Raw genomic sequence first — 19,012 nt, forward strand, 5'->3', positions numbered from 1 at the left:
CAGCAAGAATGTGTTAGGAAGGACTTATCATGGGATTTGGGCTTGTATTAGATGATTTTCGAGGAGGGCTTGAGAAAAGGGAGATTTGCTCTAGGTTGGATGTTGTCAGGAAGTGGGGATAATTCTTTTTGGTTATCTTAATAATTTTTATCTAGAAGGCAGGAGGAATGGATCAGGGATTAAAGCTGTTCTTGTTAAAGAAGTAGCAGTCACTCAAACTGTGGGGGTAGAGGTTATATTTGGTCATTTTTGTGGTTTGGACGATGTTCTTGTTTTTGTGTTCAGGCATGATTATGAAATGGTCTTTCTCTCAATCCCTCAGAGAGTGTCTTTGTCTGATGTTGGTGTTCTGTGAACTTGTTGATGCTCAACAGGATAACACCATAGCCTAGCTGATAGTGCCAGGCTGGCTCCTAGCATTACCAAGGCTTCCAGAGGGAGAGTGTAAACTAGCTCCCAGCAGCCATGGGGTGCTTTTCTTTTCTTTTCTTTTTTTACCAGTTACACTTGAAAAATCAGAATTGGCAACCCCTTTTGGTAAAACATGAGCTCTCTGGGTCACAACAGACCCCGTTACTCCCCAGTACTTTATAATGCCCCACCCCACTCATTTACACTCCTCACTGTCCCCTGGCATTGAAATCTGCACCCCTCACCAAGCAAAATAGGAACCAAGCCCAGAGAAAGGTGACTTGCCAAGGATCACCCAGTGAACTGTTGGTAGGGTGGAAATTACAACTCTGTTTAAATTTTCCTTCCAGCACACCCCCATGCTAGACATTAAGATCCTTTGTTAAATCTCTGAAGTATCAGCCTTTCAAAGGAATGTAGATCCAGTCAGATAAAACACTTCTCAGCACATTTTCTTGTCAATAACGTGTTCCTATCTTATTCCTTCTTTTTTTTGAGACTAGGTGTCTCGCGATCTTAGCTGGGATTCTCAGACCTTTTCTTGGCAGGTTGCAGCCACCCCTGACATTCATTCCGCTCCTCAAAACCATCAGGCGTGTTCCTGCCTGGGGTCTGTGTATGTGCCCTTCCCTCTGCCCGGAGCTCTCCTCCTTCACACCTCCATGTGGCCCGGTCTTCTCAGCTTCAGCTCTGCATCACCTCCTCAGGGACGGACTCCCTGACGACCTTACCTACTCACACCCTGCATGCCCTAGCACTACTGTCACCTCCTCTAGGAGGCCACCTCACTTTAGCCTCTTGTACAAGTCTCCCTTTGATGCTTTGTTCGAAGCTCTCCTCTGTCAAAAGCGCGGGGATGGTCGGCGGGAAACCTTGCCCTTCACGCCCGCGAAGCGCCCTGAGGGCAGAGACTAACCACCCGGCGGAGACCTCGTTTTCCGCAGCAGCCCTGTGGCGGAGCGCGTCTTCCAACCAGGGTCCAGGGCTCGCGGGAGGAGCACACCTCGCGCCCGCCCCGACCCCGCCGCAGGTGGCGCGCTACCGCTCAACTGGCCCAAGGCCACCACGCATGCTCCGCACCGCCGGCGCGCGAGGTCGGGGGCGGGACCGTGGCGCGCCTGCGCAGCTGCTGGGCCCCGGCTTCCGGGCGGTGTCGGCGCGATGGGGCTGACGGCCAGTGTAGCTGAGTAGCGGCGGCGTGTGGGCGTGCGGGCCGGGCGGGCCGGCTCCAGGGCTCGGGTCTCGGGGTCTTTGGGAGCCGCCGGAGGGCGCGGAGAGAACCTGGGATCGCCGTCCGCCGCCACTCTCTGGCATGTCGGCCGAGGCCTCGGGCCCGGCGGCGGCCGAGGCCCCCCCGTCCCTAGAAGCCCCTAAGCCCTCGGGTCTGGAGCCTGGCTCCGCCGCTTACGCTCTCAAGCCACTGACCCCGAACAGCAAGTACGTGAAGCTGAACGTGGGCGGCTCGCTGCACTACACCACGCTTCGCACCCTCACGGGACAGGACACCATGCTCAAGGCCATGTTCAGCGGCCGCGCGGAGGTGCTCACCGACGCGGGAGGTACGCCGCGCCGCCCTTACCTGTGTGGTCCCGCATCCTCCAGATCGCCGTCAGCCTTCCGTCGCCCAGTCTCCCCATACCCTCTCTCTCGTCTCTCTACCGTCCAGTCACTCATTTCACCTCCCTCCAGCCCCACGTCCCGTCTCATCGCCCCTTTCTCATTCATAATCCCCCTCCTCTCTCAGTCCTTTATCCCCAGCAATAACCAACATTTATGGAACTTCACACGCCCCCGTCCAACAGGTGCTGTGGTAAGTGATTCAACGTGTCACTTCAGAATTTTTATTACCAGTCCCCTCCAGTTCTCCCACCCTTTATTCCTCAGCTCAGACGACTTGGAAACCAGCCCTGCTGTCAGCAGCACCCTTCCGGGCAACGTACATGTTCCTTCCAACTGCCCAGCTTCATGTTTGCCTCTCTACCTCAGCACTGCTAACAACCAGCCTGGAGGAGTTGTCTGTCTCTGTGTTCCTCTAACACAGGTCCCTGTACATTCTAGGGATCCATCTCTAAATGCAGACTGTAGGAAAAGGCTGTTTTGGGGTTTGCCATGGACACCAGAGAGGAGGGTGGACAGTTCTTTGGCAGGTGAACCTCACCTTCGTGGAGTGTTGCCTTCAGGGTTGGGACCCACATGCCCAGGTGGAACTGTATAAAGTTTTTGTGAAGGTGGGGGAAGGTATTCAGAGGGGGTACAACAAGGATTGTAAGAGCAGAAAAATTAAAGTTTGGGAGGTGGAGGTCAGTCTTAAAATATCTGAAGTTGAAGAATTTATTTATTTTAAACAAGTATTTGTAAAGTGCCAGTTAGTGGAAAATGAATCAGACAAGGTTAGTCTTACGGACTTTTTTGTGGGGACAGGAGGAAAACAATAAGCAAATACACGTACAAAAACACATGTAATTGCAGATAGTAGTAAGTTCTCTGAGTAATATAAAGGTTAAAATGGTAGTGAACTGGAGGGTGGGGTGGATATTTTAATTAAATAGGATGGTCAGGATTAACACTAAAAGTTAGAGTTTGTTGATAAGGTAATCTGTAATCCTTTTCTCATGGTGGGAACTTTTTCAGTGTAGAACAGACTTGGAAGGGAATTCTCTGTCTACGAATGTTAAAAAGGGGTCTATGGGGAACTCACTGGAGTTTTAAAGGGATTTTCTTGGATATGGCAAAGGTTTGAGACAGATCAGTATTCAGACTTGTAGCTTTGGAATCTGTTTTTCATAAAAATTTAGTAGCTCCAGGGCCCCCTGCAAAGCCATCCTTCCTCCTGCCTCTCTCCATTCCACCAGGTTGGGTGCTGATTGACCGGAGCGGCCGCCACTTTGGTACAATCCTCAACTACCTGCGGGATGGGTCCGTGCCACTGCCTGAGAGTACCAGAGAACTGGGGGAGCTCCTAGGCGAAGCACGCTACTACCTGGTACAGGGCCTGATTGAGGACTGCCAGCTAGCATTGCAGGTGAGGGGCCCTGCGTCCCACCCGATGCCCATGTCTCTGGAGAGCTGCCCAAGCAGTTAGATACTGGGACATTAAATATAGACGGGAGGCATATGGGGTACTGTCTGGAGAGGCTGCCTGTGGCTGTGACTAGCCATGACCGCAGAAAATTTGGGGGTGCTTTCCTGTGTATCCCTGCTGCCTCAAGAAGGACCTCTCTTACCACCTCATGCCAGGACTGTTGCAGTAGTTAAATGATTGCTCTCTCCTTGCGGTTCCTCCCTGCCTAATCTGGCAATCACACTACCACCCGAGTGATGATCCTTAAACACAGTCGCAATCTATTCTCCCCCTTGCTCAGAAATCTTAAATAACTCCCTGTGCTACCAGGGAAAAAAATATCTAAATTTAAATTATAATGATCTCTGTGTTTTGGTCCTATCCTGGGAGGCAGCATTCTACCCCCAGCCAGGTTTTGGGTTTTTTTTGTTTTTAACTTTTTTTTAGCAATGAAATCTTAGAAGCAGAGCTGCTCCTAATAAAACAGGTTGGGGGTTCCACAGCCCCAACTGCTGGGCTTCTCTTCTGTGGATCTCTTAGGGTTCTGAGGAGAAGAGCTTAGAAAGCATAGTCAGGACCTGTGGGTTAAGTGTCACCTCTACCACAGCTGATTGAGTGACTTTGATTGAGTCATTTCCTACCTCTGGCATTCTGTCCTCTGTTCCAAAAGATAGGGAGACAAGAAAAATAGGTACAGTGTAATGAGTTTTACATAAAGCCTTTTATTCTGTTCTATTTTTACAATGTTAAAAATGTCCTTTCTTGTATGATACAATATTAATAGGAGATTATGAGAGTTTCTTTTTTGATGCCCTTTATATATTAAAAAGTGGCAACTATGAACAACTTTCTGTTGGTTTGGTGAATACTTACTGGTTCTTGAAATTCAAAAGTATAGAGTTTCTTTGGGCAGTATCCATGTTTTTCAGACTGCATCCCATAGGAAAAAAAATGTATTTTATAGTCAACATATATATAACTTCAGTCAGAGTTTTATAAATACACGCTGATATATTGTTTTCTTTCTTTTGACTGCTCTTTGGGACTCATTAAACTTACTTCAGGACCCATGAATGGGTCACCACTTGCAGTTGGAAAACCATTGAATTAGATGATCTTGAAAGTGGGTTCCTGCTCTGTAGTCGTACATTTATCCAGTGTTACCTCATATCCACTGTGTGTTGGGAGTGATTCTGCTATCTGCTTGTGTGTACATCTTGTACCCCTGTTCGATACATAGGTGGGAGGTTGGGGATATATCCAAGGTCAAAGAGCCAGCCAGTAAGCCACAGAGCTCAGTTTCAGCCCCAGGTTATCTGACTCCCTGGTGCAGTGCTTTTTCCTCTGCTCCAATTGCCTCCTTTCCAGGTTTCCCTGACACCGTTCCCCATCCTCACCGCACTCAGAGTTTGCTTGTTCGTGTGGAGGTTTTGGTTTTTGTTTTTAAGGTTCAGGTATAGAGGATTGCGTTTATCCTACTCCTCAGTGTGTGGTACTTAATCATCATGGGTCTCTACAAGTCTTTTCTCTTTTTATTTTTCCCCTTTATTCCCAGCCCCTTGCCCACTTCCCTTTTACCCATAGGTACCCCTCCAGTTCTAATGTTTTGATACATATACTTAGATTATGTTTGTACCCTTGAAAAGCTAAAAGCCTCGTTTTGTATATGTATTCGTTTTAAATTTCCATAAATGGTTTTGAGCTATGGATTGTGTGTTCTGTTTCTTAATTCAACACTTCTTTCAAGATCTATTCATGCTGCTGTTTGTACATTTAGTTCTTTGCTTCTAACTGCTGCACAAGAATCTTTGGCGTGTATTCACCGTATTTTATTTATATATTCCCCTGAGGTTGGAGACCTAGATTGCCTCCACCTTCCTTCCCCTGCAAACGGTGCCAGCTGCCACCATGAGCATCCTTAAACATGTGCCCTTGTGGATCCTGGGCCAGGGTTTCTCATGTTTGTAGGTGGAAGTGGAATTGCAGGGTCACAGAACACATACAAATGGATTTCAGCAAGTATCATCAGATTACTCTCCCGAATGACTATAGCACTTTATACTCCTGATCAGCAGTACATAACGGATCCCGTTTCTGCATATTCTCAGCAACACCTGGCATCAGCCAGTGTTCTGATTTTGCTAATCTGATTGGTATAGAGTGATCTCATTTTAATTTGCATGCCTCTAATTACTAATGAGATTGAGCATCTTTTCATATGCTTACTTGCTTTTGTGGTTTCCCTTCTGTGAATTGCCTATTTATATTCTTTACCAAATTTTCTACTGAGTTTCCTGTCTTTTTCTTGTTGCTTTGCAGAAGATCCTTGCATATTTTAGTTTAGTTCCTAGGGAGAATTAAGCCCGAAGACATGTAGCCGAAGACATGTATTGTACACAATAAATCTACTTTCCTCATATGCCTCTAGAATGGTACTGTTTTCCTATCATCCTTGAGAGTTGAGAAAATAGGTACTCAAATTATTTATTTGCTGGATTTTGAGATTCAGGTGAGGAATCCTAGTTGAGAAAGTCTGTTTCAGATAATTTCTAGTCAGTTTTAGTTGTCGCCAGTATTTTCTCTTAAAATGTCACCTGTCTGTGGCATCTTTTGTTGAATTGAAATCCTTGATTTTTTTATTATAAATAACCATTTGTTATTTTTAAAGCAGTATATGTATGTATTGTAGAAATTTAGAAAACACAGATGATCAAAAAAATAAAAGCTCCAGATACCCTTCCAGGTGTGTGTGTGTGTGTGTGTGTGTGTGTGTGTGTGTGTGTGTGTGTGTGTGTGTGTGTGTGTGTGTGTGTGTGTGTGTGTATTTGCCAAAATATATATGATCATGCTATATGTGCTGTTTTGTAATTTGCTTTTTTTGTTTGTTAATAATTGCTCTTTCCATGTCAATAAAATTTCTTCTTATCTAACATCCAGAGTATACACAAATTTCTCCATTTGTTCCAGAAACATCTTTTATGCCTGATTCATCTAAACCAGGACCCAGTCTAGATCCTTGCGTTACATCTGGTTATTATGTTCTCTCAGTCTCTTCCAACCCCAGACCATCCCTTTTTTGCTCATGCTGACTTGTTAAAAGAGACCACCAGTTGTCCTGCACATTGACCCACTTTCCAAATTTGCCTGGTGGTTTCCTTATGGTATCATTTGGTTTGGTACTATACCCTGTTCTGAGTTTTTTGTAAACTAGACAGTAGATTTATTTTTTTTAATTAATTGATTAATTTTTTTTTAGTAATCTCTGCACCCGACATGGGGCTCGAACTCAGGACCCTGAGATCAAGAGTCATGTGCTCTTCCAACTGAGCCAGCCAGGTGCCCCAAAAGTAGATTTAAAGGCTTGATACTAAAACATTTTGATTAGAATATATTTTAGGCAATTTTCTATATTTTCTATTGTGTTGAGAGATCCATAATTTTGCTAATATGACCCATCATTAGTAATACTCAGAGTTAGCCCTACATTCAGGTGATGATGGTTGGATCCCTCTATTATAGTTACACTTCCTTGTTGCCAACCATAAAGTAATCTTTGTGATGTTTAGGCACTGTGTGAGTGGCAGTTACCTATCAACCACACACCAATTGAGAATCCTTACCTGAATCAATAATTTCATTAGAGTTGTAGAGTAATTATAATTGTCATTCCTTCAGAGTTATTACGTGGGATTATTTGTAAAGTCACAGTTTCCGTTGTCAACTGGAGAAAATCTTGATTTTAATGTCAAGTTCCTCTTTTTTTTTTTTTTTTTTAGCTTAGTGGTATATCCTTGTACGGTCTTGTTTAAAAAGGTTTTTTTTCCATTCTATCTACATCTTTTGTTAGCTTTATAGTTTTAGCTTTCATACGTGGGTCTTGTAATCTAAATTCACTGTTACAAATGTGAATTATGAAGGGATTTAACAATTTTTTGTCCTCCAGAGAGTGAGCTAGTTTTTCCAATGCCATCTACTAAACATTCTGTGGTATCCTGTGTCCAAGATAGCCACCAGCAGTTCTTGCTTCCTCCTTATTCAGGCTCTTGTGTAGTCCCCTCCCACGCTGAACAAAGCTGACCTGTGTAACCAATAGGATATTGCAGAAGTGATAGTGTGGCTTCTAAAGCTAGGTCATAAAAGACATTGCAGTTTTTGCCTCTGTCTCGGATCACTCACTCTGGGGGAAACCAGCTGCCACATAAAGACACCCAGTCAGCCCAAGGGAGAGTTTACTTGGTGAGGAACGGAAGCCCCCTGTCAATAGCCAGCACACATAGCCGGGCATATGGGTGAACTCTCTTCAAGCGGATTCTCTAGGCCCAATCAAGTCTTCAAATAACTACAGCCCAGGCCAACATCTGGACTCCCAGCTTCCTGAGAGACCCTGGTCCAGACCACCCCCAACTAGCCAATCTCAAGTTCCCAACTCACGGAAACTGTGCAATAATAAATGTTTATTGTTTTAAGCTGGTAAATTTGTAGTAATTTGTTACCCAGCAATGGATAACAGATTTGGTATCTGGGTGGGTTCTGTGGTAACAAAAGCCTCAAACGTACTAGTGGCTTTAGAACTGGGAAGTGGGCACCAGTTGGCAGGACTTTGAGGAGAATGTTAATAAAGGCCTGAAGAGCTTTAGAGGGTCTGTTCATGGAAGCCTGATGACCTCAGAGGAGGCTGCAATGGGGAAAATGTTACTGGAAACCGGTGCAGAGGGAACCCTCATCATGTAGAGGCAGGATTTTGGCAACAATGTCTCCTGCAGTAATGTAGAAAGTAGAATGTACCTAATGAACTGGGTGATGTAGCTAAAGAAGTTTCCAGAAAGAATGTTGAAGGGCCCACCAGGTATCTTGTTGCCAACAGTAAAATAGAAGAGGAGAGGATAAGCAAGAGGGAACACAATTAAACAAGGAGGCAGGAATTACTGGGTTCGAAAAGTCCCAACCTTTCCAGATAACACATGATGTTACAATTCACAAATGACTTTCTAGCAAAGATCAAATACAGGGCATTCTCAGTAAAACATGGTCTAAAAGATGAAGCCGAGAATGTGATTGTAAAAACCTTTGTTAAGGCTTCAGAAACATCCCAGATGATGCCTCGGAGCACTGTTGATCAAACAACAGTGCTGCCCCTCAGCCATCTCGGCACATGCCCAAAGTAGAGGAGAGCATATCTCACAGAGATTTGTGGGTATGACATCTATCCAATGAACTGAACCCCAAGACTCAACGAGTATCTGCCTATTAAGTTTTTACAAGAATTACATTGGCAGAAACACTGCCAGCTTGGACCAGAAGTGATCGAGACGGTGCAAGAGAAGAGGCCTTTGGGCCCCCAGAGCTCTACAAGCAGGAAACCACGGAGCCGCAAGCATGGACTTTCATGGAAAAGAAGGACGATTCAGGGCAGAGCCAAGAGCCGTAAAGAATCATTTCTGGCAAGAGTAGGCATCAGAGAGCTCCCAACGTTTGTCCAACTGGGTTGCAGAATTTCTACGAAGCAGTGACTTTTGTATGCCACCTACCTCCCCTCAAACCTTTTGAACAAGAGTCCCCCACTGATTATCCTAATGCCTGTTCCACCACTGCATATTAGGTATATGGGAGAGAGAATTTGTCTCTTTAGTTCACAGGTCTTCAGATCAAGAAGAAATGTACTTAAGGAGCTATAGTTAAGGAACTACACCCAAGGAGCCTCATCCCCACCTGGACTGACTTAGGTGACGGGATTCTGTACTTCAGGCTGATGCTGTAATGAGATGAGACTTTGGGGATCTTGGGAGGGGGTGAGTGTGCTTTTCAATGGGAAGGGTTTGGATCAAAGGGGCCAGAACGTGGCCTGTGGAGCCAGCCTCCAAGGCAGTCCCCTGTGATTCTTACTCCCTAGTACTCATTCTTTCGTGTGGTTCCCTTTCACACGGAACAGGGCTGACAAAACCAGGTCATAAAGGACATTGAAACCCCCACCTCGCTCTCTCGGATTATTTGCTCTGGAGAAGCCAGCTGCCACGTTGCAAGGATGCTCAAGCAACCCTACGGAGAGGTCCAGATGACAGGGATCAGATGTTTCCTGCAGAGAGCCAGCACAAACTTGCCAGCCATATGAATAAGTATTCTCAGACCAGATCCTCCAGACCCAGGCATGCCTTCGGATTCCTGCAGCACTGGCTGAGTTGGCTACAACCTCAAGACAGACCCCTATAACAAAACGACCCAGCTAAGCCACTCCTGAATTCCTAACCCACAGGAACTGAGATAATAAATATTTATTGTTGCTTTAAGCTGCTAAGCTTGGGGATAGTTTATTACACAGCAATAACCAATACACACTCCATACTTGCCCCACTGATATGTGGTATCCCCTTTATAAATATCAGTTCTCATATATACATCAGCCCATTTCCAAACTCTCTTGTGTTCCATTGGTTTTGTGTTTGTTCCCCAAAACCACACTGTTTTCATTAGTATGGCTTTATAGGATATCTTAATATATGATAGCATCAGCCCTTCCTCTTGGCTCTTTTTAAAAATTGACCTAAGTAATAATAGACTTTTATTCTTCCATATTAATGTTAGAAAAAGGTCTCTTTTTTTTAAGATTTTATTTATTTGTCAGAGACAGAGAGCACACACAAGCAGGGGGATCGGCAGGCAGGGGAAGCAGGCTCCCTGCTGAGCAAGGAGCTGATGCGGGACTTGATCCCAGGACCCTGGGATCATGACCAGAGCTGAAGGCAGGCGCTTAACCGACTGAGCCACCCAGGCGTCCCTAATGTTAGAAAAGGTCTTATAAGTTTCTCAAAAAAAAAAGAAAGAAAAACTTCTGGAATTTACGGTTGAGAAAAAGATCTGGTTGAGAGAGGTGAAAGGGGTTTTGGCATAAACATTCTGGAACAGAACAGAGGAAAGAAGCCCATGTATCTGGTTCTGCCTCAGACCTCATCTCACCCAACCAGGTTCATTTATTCAGCAGACACTGAGCAGCCACTGTATACTAGGCACTCCCTGGGGGAGAAGAGACAGATCATAAGCAAACATATAACAAAATGAGAAAATGTGAGGACCTCAGTGCTGCGAAGAATGAGCTGCTAACGTGTAAAGAAGAAGGTAGAGGATGATGTTTTAGTCAGGGAGCTTTAGGAGACGGACCAGCACCCTCTGAGGGGTACTGTTTTGAGTTAGCTGAATGGCATGAAAGGGCCAGGCACACAGCATCGAAGACCATTCCAGGCAGGGGGAACAGCAAAGGGTTGGGTGGGCACAAGGAACAGGCCGTGGGTGGGGCTGAAGCCCAGCAAGCAGGGGAGAGTGGTAGAGATGAAATCAGAGAGGTTGGAACTTACAGAGCTCGGTGGACCTCTAAGGAGTCTGGATTTTTCCCCCGCGGAAGGCAACAGGCAGGTTTGGACAGCTTTTAAGTGGGGGAGCGAGTGACCTTTGTGCTGTTAACCACCTTCCGCTTCTTCTCCAGCAAAAAAGGGAGAACCTGTCCCCGCTGTGCCTCATCCCCACGGTGACATCTCCCCGGGAGGAGCAGCAGCTCCTGGCCAGCACCTCCAAGGTGAGGCCCCTGAGCCCTGTAGGGTGGAGGCTGTGGGCCTCTCCCTGCAGCCTGACCCCACCCTTCTCCGTGCTCTCTCCCCCCACAGCCCGTGGTGAAGCTCCTGCACAACCGCAGTAACAACAAGTACTCCTACACCAGGTGACCACCACGGGGCAGGGAGGCGCCCTGGGGTGGGGGTGGGGGGGTCTGGGCTCAGGCACAGCCCTGATGCGGGCCCCTCCGGGGTGAGGGGGCTGTGGCCGCCCAGAGGGGCAGAATGCCTGCCAGGAAGCAGATTCCGCTCTGAGTACTGTGGGCAGGTCATTGTCAGCCTGGAGGTTCAGTGTGCTCACCCGCAAACTGGGTTTCAGCGAGGATTAGATGAGAGTGGCTAACATTTATTTACTAAGGGCTTTTCCGCAGCAGACGTTGCTTCCCGTGCTTTACCCATATTAACGCCCATAATCCTCACGGTTGTGTGGGGTAGGACTATCTCCATTTGACAGAGAGGGAACCGAGGCACCAAGAGGTGAAGGAACTTGCCTGGTGTCACTTGGTTGCAAGAAGTGGTGCAGTGAGGACGTTAGGTGAAGCCACGGGGGCCCCTCTGCTGTGCGGGGATTTGCTCAGCAAATGATGTTGCTTCTCTGAGGCCAGCTGAACCAGACTCCAGACGCGGGTGGGGGCGGGGGGGAGGGGGACGCGCAGAGGAAGCTCCCTGCTGGGCCCCAGGGCCTGAATGCAGGGTAGGCGGGCCCCTGTGCTGCGGAACAGAGGGAAGGAAGCCAGTGTGCTAAGGCCTCCTGGCCCCCTGGTCCTCAGCACTTCAGATGACAACCTCCTTAAGAACATTGAGCTGTTTGACAAACTGGCCCTGCGCTTCCACGGGCGGCTGCTTTTCCTCAAGGATGTCCTGGGGGACGAGATCTGCTGCTGGTCCTTCTACGGGCAGGGCCGCAAAATCGCCGAGGTGTGCTGCACCTCCATTGTCTATGCCACGGAGAAGAAGCAGACCAAGGTCAGAAGGGGCTCAGGGCCTGGTCAGGGAGGGCTGTGGTGGTGGGCGGCCACCAGGACCCCCGCCAGAGGCGGCGCAGCTGAACGGGCAGCGAGGTGTCCTGGGAGTCAAGAGCTGCGCTTCCAAGTTCTGGGGTCTCGTGTAACCATGGGCAAGTCACCTTCCCCCTGCGGGTCTCTCTTCCTCTGGCATGAAACGAGAGTGTTGGATTAGAGTGGGATTCTTTACCTAGCCCATTTGGGTCTCCAGGCTCCCTGAAGTGGTGTGCAGATTTGGGAGTGTGCATGCATTTTTCCACATAGAAGGACCATAGTTGTTAGAATCTCAGAAGGGTCCGTGACCCAAAATATGTTCTTACAACCTCAGGGCCTTAGAACACACAGGTCTCTTAGAACATGCTGAGTTTGTAAGCCCTGAGTCATTAACCTGGCAGTCATCAGCAGATACTTCCTGAGCACCTCCTCTGCACCAAGCACAGCGCCAGGCTTGGAATCCAGGTGAATGAAAGGCCTAGTAAAGTACCAGCCCTCTGTCGTGTCATCTGTTCCCTTCTGACTTTGATATGAAGGAAGTGCCTCAGATACGCAAGGGTCTGAGCACCCAGTGCTATTTCATACCTCTCCACCTTTGCACATGCTAGTCCCTCTTCTTGGACTTTTTCCTCATCCCCATCTGCCTAATGAACTTGTGCTCAATCTTTAAGACAGAAGCCAAGCACAGCTTTCTTTGGGACACCTTCGCTCATGAGCTTTCAACCTCTCACAACCCCAAAGTTGGTCATACTTCCTTCCTAGTCTGCAGCGGTCAGGAGGGTGTCACATCAGCAGCAAGGGGTTAGCTCCTTGAGGGTAGGGCTCTAGCTTTTCTTCCAGTCTCTCTAGCACTAGACAGGCGCTTATCATGCAGTGGAAGCTAGGAAGCATTTATCGAATGCATGCAGGAATGAATGACCCAGCTTCCAAGAAGTTTCCATTGTAATTGGGAAGACAGGAAGATAAACCAGTAATGAGAACGCAGCTTGTTAAGTTATATTAGCTCTGTCCCTCCGGGCCACACGACACGACACGACACCTCCTCTGTCCCTCTCCAGCACCTCCCCGATTCACCCCTTTCTACTCTCCCTCCACTGTGCCTCCCTCCTGCTGATCTTCAAATACTGTACTAAGTGCACTCCTGCCCCGAGGCTCTTAGCCTTGCTGTGGCCTGTTCCCCAGGCTGCCCTTTCTCTCCTTACCCACCTGGCTCCTTCCCTCCCTCCTCTGACTGCTGATTGAATGTCACCCTTTCAACGAGGCCTTCTCTGAACGCCCTCTCTAAAGTTGTAACATTTGTGGCCATGACCCTCCCCACCCCCTTTTTCTGCTGTATTTTTTCCTGTAACGTCACCATCTGAGAGTTTATATTTGATTACACGTATGTCTGGGTCCTCCCCCTTGAACGTAAACTTCCTGCAGGCAGGAACTTTGTTTAGTTCACTGCTATATTCCCAGTGCCTAGAACACCTGGGACGGGGCCGTCACTCAGTATTTGTCAAATGCAAGAACATACCAAGAGACTTGGCAGCAAAGGAGAGAAAACAAGTAACTCTGCCTGACTTCGGAGTTGGACCTTGAGGGATAAGTATGACTTTGCCGAGTAAAGAATTTGCCAGGGGGCTGGACAGTCCAGGCCAAAGAACCTGTGACTGCAAAGGCTAGGGGGTGCGCCCGTGCAGGAGCAGCTGGGCCGGGGGGCTGTCTGTGTAACTGCATCAGAGGGTAGGAGCAGGGGCTTGCTGGCCTTTTGCAGGTGGAATTCCCAGAGGCCCGGATCTTTGAGGAGACCTTGAACATCCTGATCTACGAGACTCCCCGGGGCCCAGACCCAGCCCTCCTGGAGGCCACAGGGGGTGCAGCCGGAGGTGGTGGGGCAGGCCGAGGGGAGGATGAGGAGAACCGAGAGCACCGTGTCCGCAGGATCCATGTCCGGCGCCACATCACCCACGACGAGCGTCCTCATGGCCAACAGATTGTCTTCAAGGACTGACCTTTGACCTTTCTGTGTTCCTCCTGCCACTGGAACGCAGTTCCTCTCTCTTTCCCTCCCCTTCCCAGACCTTAGCCCCGGCTTTGCTGGCCAAGTCGTGGGTCTTCCTTCTGTCCCTTCGTCGCATGGTACAGTTCACTGTGGCCCTTTTCCATTCATTCCCACCTCACTGCTAACAACACGGTATGTTCCAGCCCCTTCCATCAGTCAGAACCCTTCAGAGGGCCTGTTCCCTCATCCCATCCTTGTCTTGCTATCTTCCTCACCAGCTGGTTTAGAATGATTTAGAATTCCCCTTTTCTCTTTCTCTCTCTCTCTCTTTTTTTTTTAGCACATCGTACATGCCAAAGTGTCAAGCCAGTCCTTACGGACACCCACCATGTTCTGAGCCGCCTCCCCACCATTGTGCAGGGCAGTTTCCCCCCCGCCTCCTTCCCCCACCAGTCCCCCCCACCCCTTTGACTTTGTACGAGGCTGGCCTGGGCTTGCACCAGCTCAGCCATCTTCTCAATCTATTACATATTATTTATTTTAATTTTCTATTAAATTATTGGAATAAAGTTGAGCTGAGGGTCTGGTGCTGGCTCCGGGGGAGAGGGTCAAGGAGATGGCTTGTGTTAAGGAGGTACTTGGCTAGTTGGATGGGAGAGGACAGGAGCCCCCGCCCCAAGCCTTTTACTTGGCTGGTAGCTGGACGAAGGAGTTAGGAGAGGACTTAAAATCTGTATTTCAGTGTAGGCTGGCCAGTTCCCGCCCGCAGCCCCACCCCACCCCCTGCAGCGGAGAGGAGGTCCTGGCTACCACTCAAGCCATCCCTGAGTAGTGCAGCACCTCTCCAGCCCAGGTGTCTGAAGGGAGCCCCTTCCTTCAAGGGTCTGGCGCGAAGACAAAGTCAAGGGCCTGGCGCTCGGCCCCGGCCACGTTGGGGTGCCAGAGGTCCACGATGAAGACCACCCGAGGCCCGTCTTCAGGGGAGCCTAGGGCAAATGGGGATGGAGACAAGAGAGTGGCTGGCATTAACTACTTACCTGCCAGAATACTCACCACATACTCATAACAGCCAGCACTTGGCGATTAAGTGCCAGGCTCTGTTCTAACCCCTTAGACCTGTTAACTCTTACTCATCAAAACAAACTGCAAGTCAGTACCATGATTATTCCCATTTTTATACGAAGTAACTGAGGCACAAAGAGGTTAAATAACTTGGCCAAGCTCACACAGCTAGTAAGTGCCAGAGGTAGGACAGGAACCCGGGCGGTCCAGGCCCAGGGGCTTGTTAACCACTTTGCTGTGCACCTCCATGACCTCATTTAATCCCTGCAGTTACCAGATAAAGCAGGTGGTCGCCCTACTTCACAGGGGTTGGGGGAAGTTACATATGACTTGTTCAAGGTCATGCAGCTGGAAAGCGGAAGTGCCAGGACAGGGAGCCAGTTGGGCCTGATTCCGCAGCCTCTAGTCTGTGCCCCTCCACTCGGTCTCTCTTTCCTCCTAGTAGAACTGGGGCCCATTACCATTATGAGCCACTGTGTGCAGGAAGGAGTCGTCCACCAGTAGACAGTGTCCCTCAGCCCAGCACTGGGGCTCGCCCCCGACCACCAGCTCACAGCCGGGAGGAATCTTCAGGCCTGTGGAAAGAGACCCAGGCATCCAACACCCCCCGCCTCCATCAGAGGGGCCCACCCTATTTGGTCAAAAAGCAGCTTGAAGGTCTTCAAACGCCCCATGTGGTGTCCCTCCTTGCTCTCTGGAAGGTGTCCCAGATGTAATGACAATATAGTAGCAGATGAGAGAAGTGCTGGGAGATAGGGGAAAGGCAGTGCAAAGCACAGTCTGCTGTTCCAGAGAAAAGGGAAGGCTTCCTGGAGGAAGCGGCATCTCTTCTTGGGCTTCTGCCAATTTATTTAGCTGAAGAACCCACTTACTGTGTGCTCGGCCCTCATTAGTATAAAACTAATGGATCCATTTTGGCCCAAGGACCACAACACAGTAAAGTGCCGTGAGAAACCTGAGCAGCCAACTCCAATGATGGGGAATAGGAGGACCCCCCTGCCCAGAGGAGGTGTGGCACTGGAAAGTGGGAGTCCTGAAGGCTGAGTAGGAGTTTTCCAGGAGGTGATAGGTGATAAGGGGGAAAGACATTCTAGGCTGAGGATCAAGTGTGGCATCTGCCAGGATCAGCCAGAAGGTTCTCCTGATCTGATGTGTGGTGGGAGGGAAGGGGAGGAAGGGAACAGGTGGGAGATAAGGTGAAGAAAGAACCTGGACTTGATCCTGAGGCCAGGGTGCTTTGAAGTGAAGGACACATCAAACTGGTGGCACAGGACATGATTTTAGGCAACACAAGGTTTTAAATAACCCTGCATTAAATAACAAAATTGTTTCCTTTTCCATCTTCTCTCAGTCTTTAAAACAAGAAAGGAATCTCAATTTGGTGCCACCATGACTTTAACACCCCCCTAACACCGCTCCCTTCTAAAGGAAGAGAGGGTAGGCTTCAGTCTCAGACTACAGTATTTAACTAGAATTTTTAAAGCTTTTTTTTTTTTAAGTTTAAATTTGTTTTTATGGGTACTTTCCATTCAGTGCAAGTAATACTGATTATCATTGTTCTATAAAGGTTCCTTTTAAATAAATAAGTGAAACAAAATGTAAGGGGAATCAGTATCAAGAAACATAGTCCAGGTGGTAAATGACCATGGCAAAGCTTATGAAGATGGTTGGCAGGTAATCGAAGCTTAGGAAATGCCGCTGTGGGCAACAGGGAGTCATGGAAGATTTCTGAGAAGAGAGGGATGATCAGAAGCACAGTGTAGAAAGCTTTGGTGGCAGAGAAGAAAGTCTGGAGGAGGAATCGTGGAGGCAAGGAGGTTTTCTGTAGGCAGCATCTACTTACCCAGATGGCATCTGACCCGGGCATTGGTGGGCCCACAGCGACCCTCAAGCCGAGCCCCAGGCAGGAGGACAGAAAAGCCAGCATTGCCGAAGGTGTTGGCACTCATAAAGCTCCGCAGCCCCCTCAGTGCCCGATAGGCCCCCGGACACCGGCGGCAGTTGCTGGGTTGGCACCGGCCTGCTTGGTACAGCAGGAGCTGGTAGCACCCAGGGGCCAGGGGCGGGGACCAGCCCCGAGGCAGAGGAGTAGTCCCTGAGAAGTCCCAGCTCACAGCCCCGAAGTCCCGCAAAATGGCAGGGAAGCTGCTCTCCAGGAGCTCCACGTCATGCCGCTGGGCATCCCGTGGCACGAAGGGGGCTGAGGGCAGGTCTGGCAAAAAAAGCAGGCCTGGGCGCTGAATGCCCAGGACCCCCGGCCCTTCCCCAAGGCCTGGGCCACCTTGAACTGCCCGCCTCACCCTACCCATGCCCGCCCAGGAGTAGCGCCTGGCGTAGGCCCGCAGGCGACGGCTCACTAGGCCTTCTGCCCTGGGTCCTTCCCCAGGCTCCCCAGAGCTCCCTGGGCTTGGCCTGCCAGTCTCAGAGCATCCCCTAGGCCCCCCACTGACACTCCCAGCCCGACTCCCAGCCCCGAGAGCCTGCATGTCTTGGGAGCCCAGGCGGTAACAGTACCAGAGGAAAAGGGAAGTGAGGGCTCCAAGGAGCAGGGTGAGGGCTGAGGAGGCCAAGGGCGATGGCCACGCAGGCATGATGGGCAGGGAGGCCCTGACCAGGAGGCCTGGGGCATCTTCCAGACCCCAGTTCCCCTGTCCTCCCAGTTCTCCACCGGTTCCCTCTGTGGCTGCTCCCGGGTTACCCCCTGGGCTGTTTCCCCTCCACATTTCCCACTCTTGGTTCTCTCTCCTGAGGTCTTCTCTTCACCTTCTATCTCCCTCTTTCTCACCTCCTTCAAGTACCTCCCAACCCTCCTTTCTCTTTCTTTCCTTCTATCTCTCTCCCCTTCTCCTCTTCTTTCTCCTTCAACTCTCTCCTCTTCCTTCCCCCCACCCCCTCTCCTTTCTCCTTCCGGCAGTTTCTCTCCCTCAGCCTCTCCTTTCCCCACCCTCTCTGTCCTTCCCTCTCCTTTCTTCTCTCCTCCCTCTCCTCCCCGCCTCTCTTAGCTCTCCCTCCTTCCTTCTAGCTTCCCCCGACAGCAGTTCCTACCCCACCTGGACCCGGGAGCCCGCAACCAGTTGTCCTCCGCAGCGGCTTCTCTCTCTCCTTCCAACCCCTCGTCCCCTTCTGCCCTCGCTTCTCAGTCGACCCGACCCGCGGGTCTTTCTCTCTCTCTCTCTCTCTCTCTCTCTCTCTCTCTCTCTCTCTCTCTCTCTCTCTCCCTCCCTTTCTCCTACTCGTTCCTTCCTTGGCTCCCACTCACCCTGACGTCACCCCTCCCCACAGTCATCTCAGCTTAGCTATCCCCGCCCCCACCCAGCGGCAGTCGCATCTCAGCCGGGGTGGGGGGGGGGGTCGTCTCCGGATTCGCCTCCCCTCCCCGCCCCGACGGGGCGCCACGTGGGGCGCAGGGGGCACTGTGCCAACCTCCAGCCTCCCCGCAATGCGAAAAGAAGGGGCGGGGGCTGAGGGAGGGGCGTGGCAAGACAAGGGGCGGGGCGAGCGCGTAGACTGATGGGCAGGGCCGGCGCTCGCGGACTGAGGACAGGGACACTGCCGCCCGCCCGTAGGTCTGCTGATCCCCTGACCAGTCGGCCTGTGACTCCCCTGCCCCCTCCGCCTCCACTAGAACCAGCCCCTCACCCCACCCCCGGGAGCCTGATTGACAGTGAGGGCGGCTTCAGCCAATCGCCCGCGGCGTCGGGGGCCGGGCCCGCTCCGGCGGGGCCGGGAAGAGCTGTCCGCTAGCTGGTGGTGCTGAAAAGGGCGCCCAGAGGCGCTGTGAGGGAGGCCAGGAGGAAAAAAAAAAATCAAAGTTGAAGCTGCCTGGCAGCTGGCCGGGGTAATGTATGTAAGAGAAGGGGTCTCTCCTCCCCAGATCTTGGCCTGTCGCCCCTTCGAC

General features: G+C 50.1%; 2 protein-coding genes across 3 annotated transcripts; one reads left to right on the top strand and one right to left on the bottom strand.

Annotated features, from left to right (window-relative positions):
* Nucleotides 1-1,528: 1,528 nt before the first annotated feature.
* KCTD13 (potassium channel tetramerization domain containing 13) lies at nucleotides 1,529-14,432 on the top strand. Its single transcript, XM_027612686.2, has 6 exons — nucleotides 1,529-1,970; nucleotides 3,264-3,433; nucleotides 10,947-11,036; nucleotides 11,125-11,177; nucleotides 11,841-12,036; nucleotides 13,825-14,432. Exons 1-6 carry the CDS (start codon nucleotides 1,724-1,726, stop codon nucleotides 14,059-14,061), a joined length of 993 nt encoding a protein of 330 aa, XP_027468487.1. The 5' UTR covers nucleotides 1,529-1,723; the 3' UTR covers nucleotides 14,062-14,432.
* ASPHD1 (aspartate beta-hydroxylase domain containing 1) lies at nucleotides 12,054-18,607 on the bottom strand. Of its 2 annotated transcripts, XM_027612685.2 has the most exons (4): nucleotides 16,958-18,607; nucleotides 15,576-15,689; nucleotides 14,893-15,038; nucleotides 12,054-12,221 (listed from the first exon to the last, which is right to left on the bottom strand). In XM_027612685.2, the coding sequence occupies exons 1-3, from the start codon at nucleotides 17,835-17,837 to the stop codon at nucleotides 14,929-14,931; spliced, it is 1,104 nt and encodes a 367-aa protein (XP_027468486.1). In that variant the 5' UTR covers nucleotides 17,838-18,607; the 3' UTR covers nucleotides 12,054-12,221; nucleotides 14,893-14,928. The 2 variants fall into 2 exon arrangements, with proteins under 2 accessions (XP_027468486.1, XP_027468485.1); XM_027612684.2 differs by lacking the exon at nucleotides 12,054-12,221 and having other exon boundaries at nucleotides 14,569-15,038; nucleotides 16,958-18,603.
* Between the last annotated feature and the right edge of the window lie 405 nt (nucleotides 18,608-19,012).

This window comes from Zalophus californianus, chromosome 10, assembly GCF_009762305.2.
Source record: "Zalophus californianus isolate mZalCal1 chromosome 10, mZalCal1.pri.v2, whole genome shotgun sequence".
NCBI classification, from domain to species: domain Eukaryota; kingdom Metazoa; phylum Chordata; class Mammalia; order Carnivora; family Otariidae; genus Zalophus; species Zalophus californianus.

Coding starts and splice junctions, on each gene's coding strand:
- KCTD13 (XM_027612686.2), top strand. CDS start 1,724: ATGTCGGCCGAGGCCTCGGGCCCGGCGGCGGCCGAGGCCCCCCCGTCC. Junction 3,434..10,946: donor ACTGCCAGCTAGCATTGCAG/GTGAGGGGCCCT, acceptor CTTCTTCTCCAG/CAAAAAAGGGAGAACCTGTC. Junction 11,178..11,840: donor AACAAGTACTCCTACACCAG/GTGACCACCACG, acceptor CCTGGTCCTCAG/CACTTCAGATGACAACCTCC.
- ASPHD1 (XM_027612685.2), bottom strand. CDS start 17,837: ATGTGGAGGGGAAACAGCCCAGGGGGTAACCCGGGAGCAGCCACAGAG. Junction 15,690..16,957: donor CCGGGTCAGATGCCATCTGG/GTAAGTAGATGC, acceptor CTCTTTCCACAG/GCCTGAAGATTCCTCCCGGC. Junction 15,039..15,575: donor GCACACAGTGGCTCATAATG/GTAATGGGCCCC, acceptor CATTTGCCCTAG/GCTCCCCTGAAGACGGGCCT.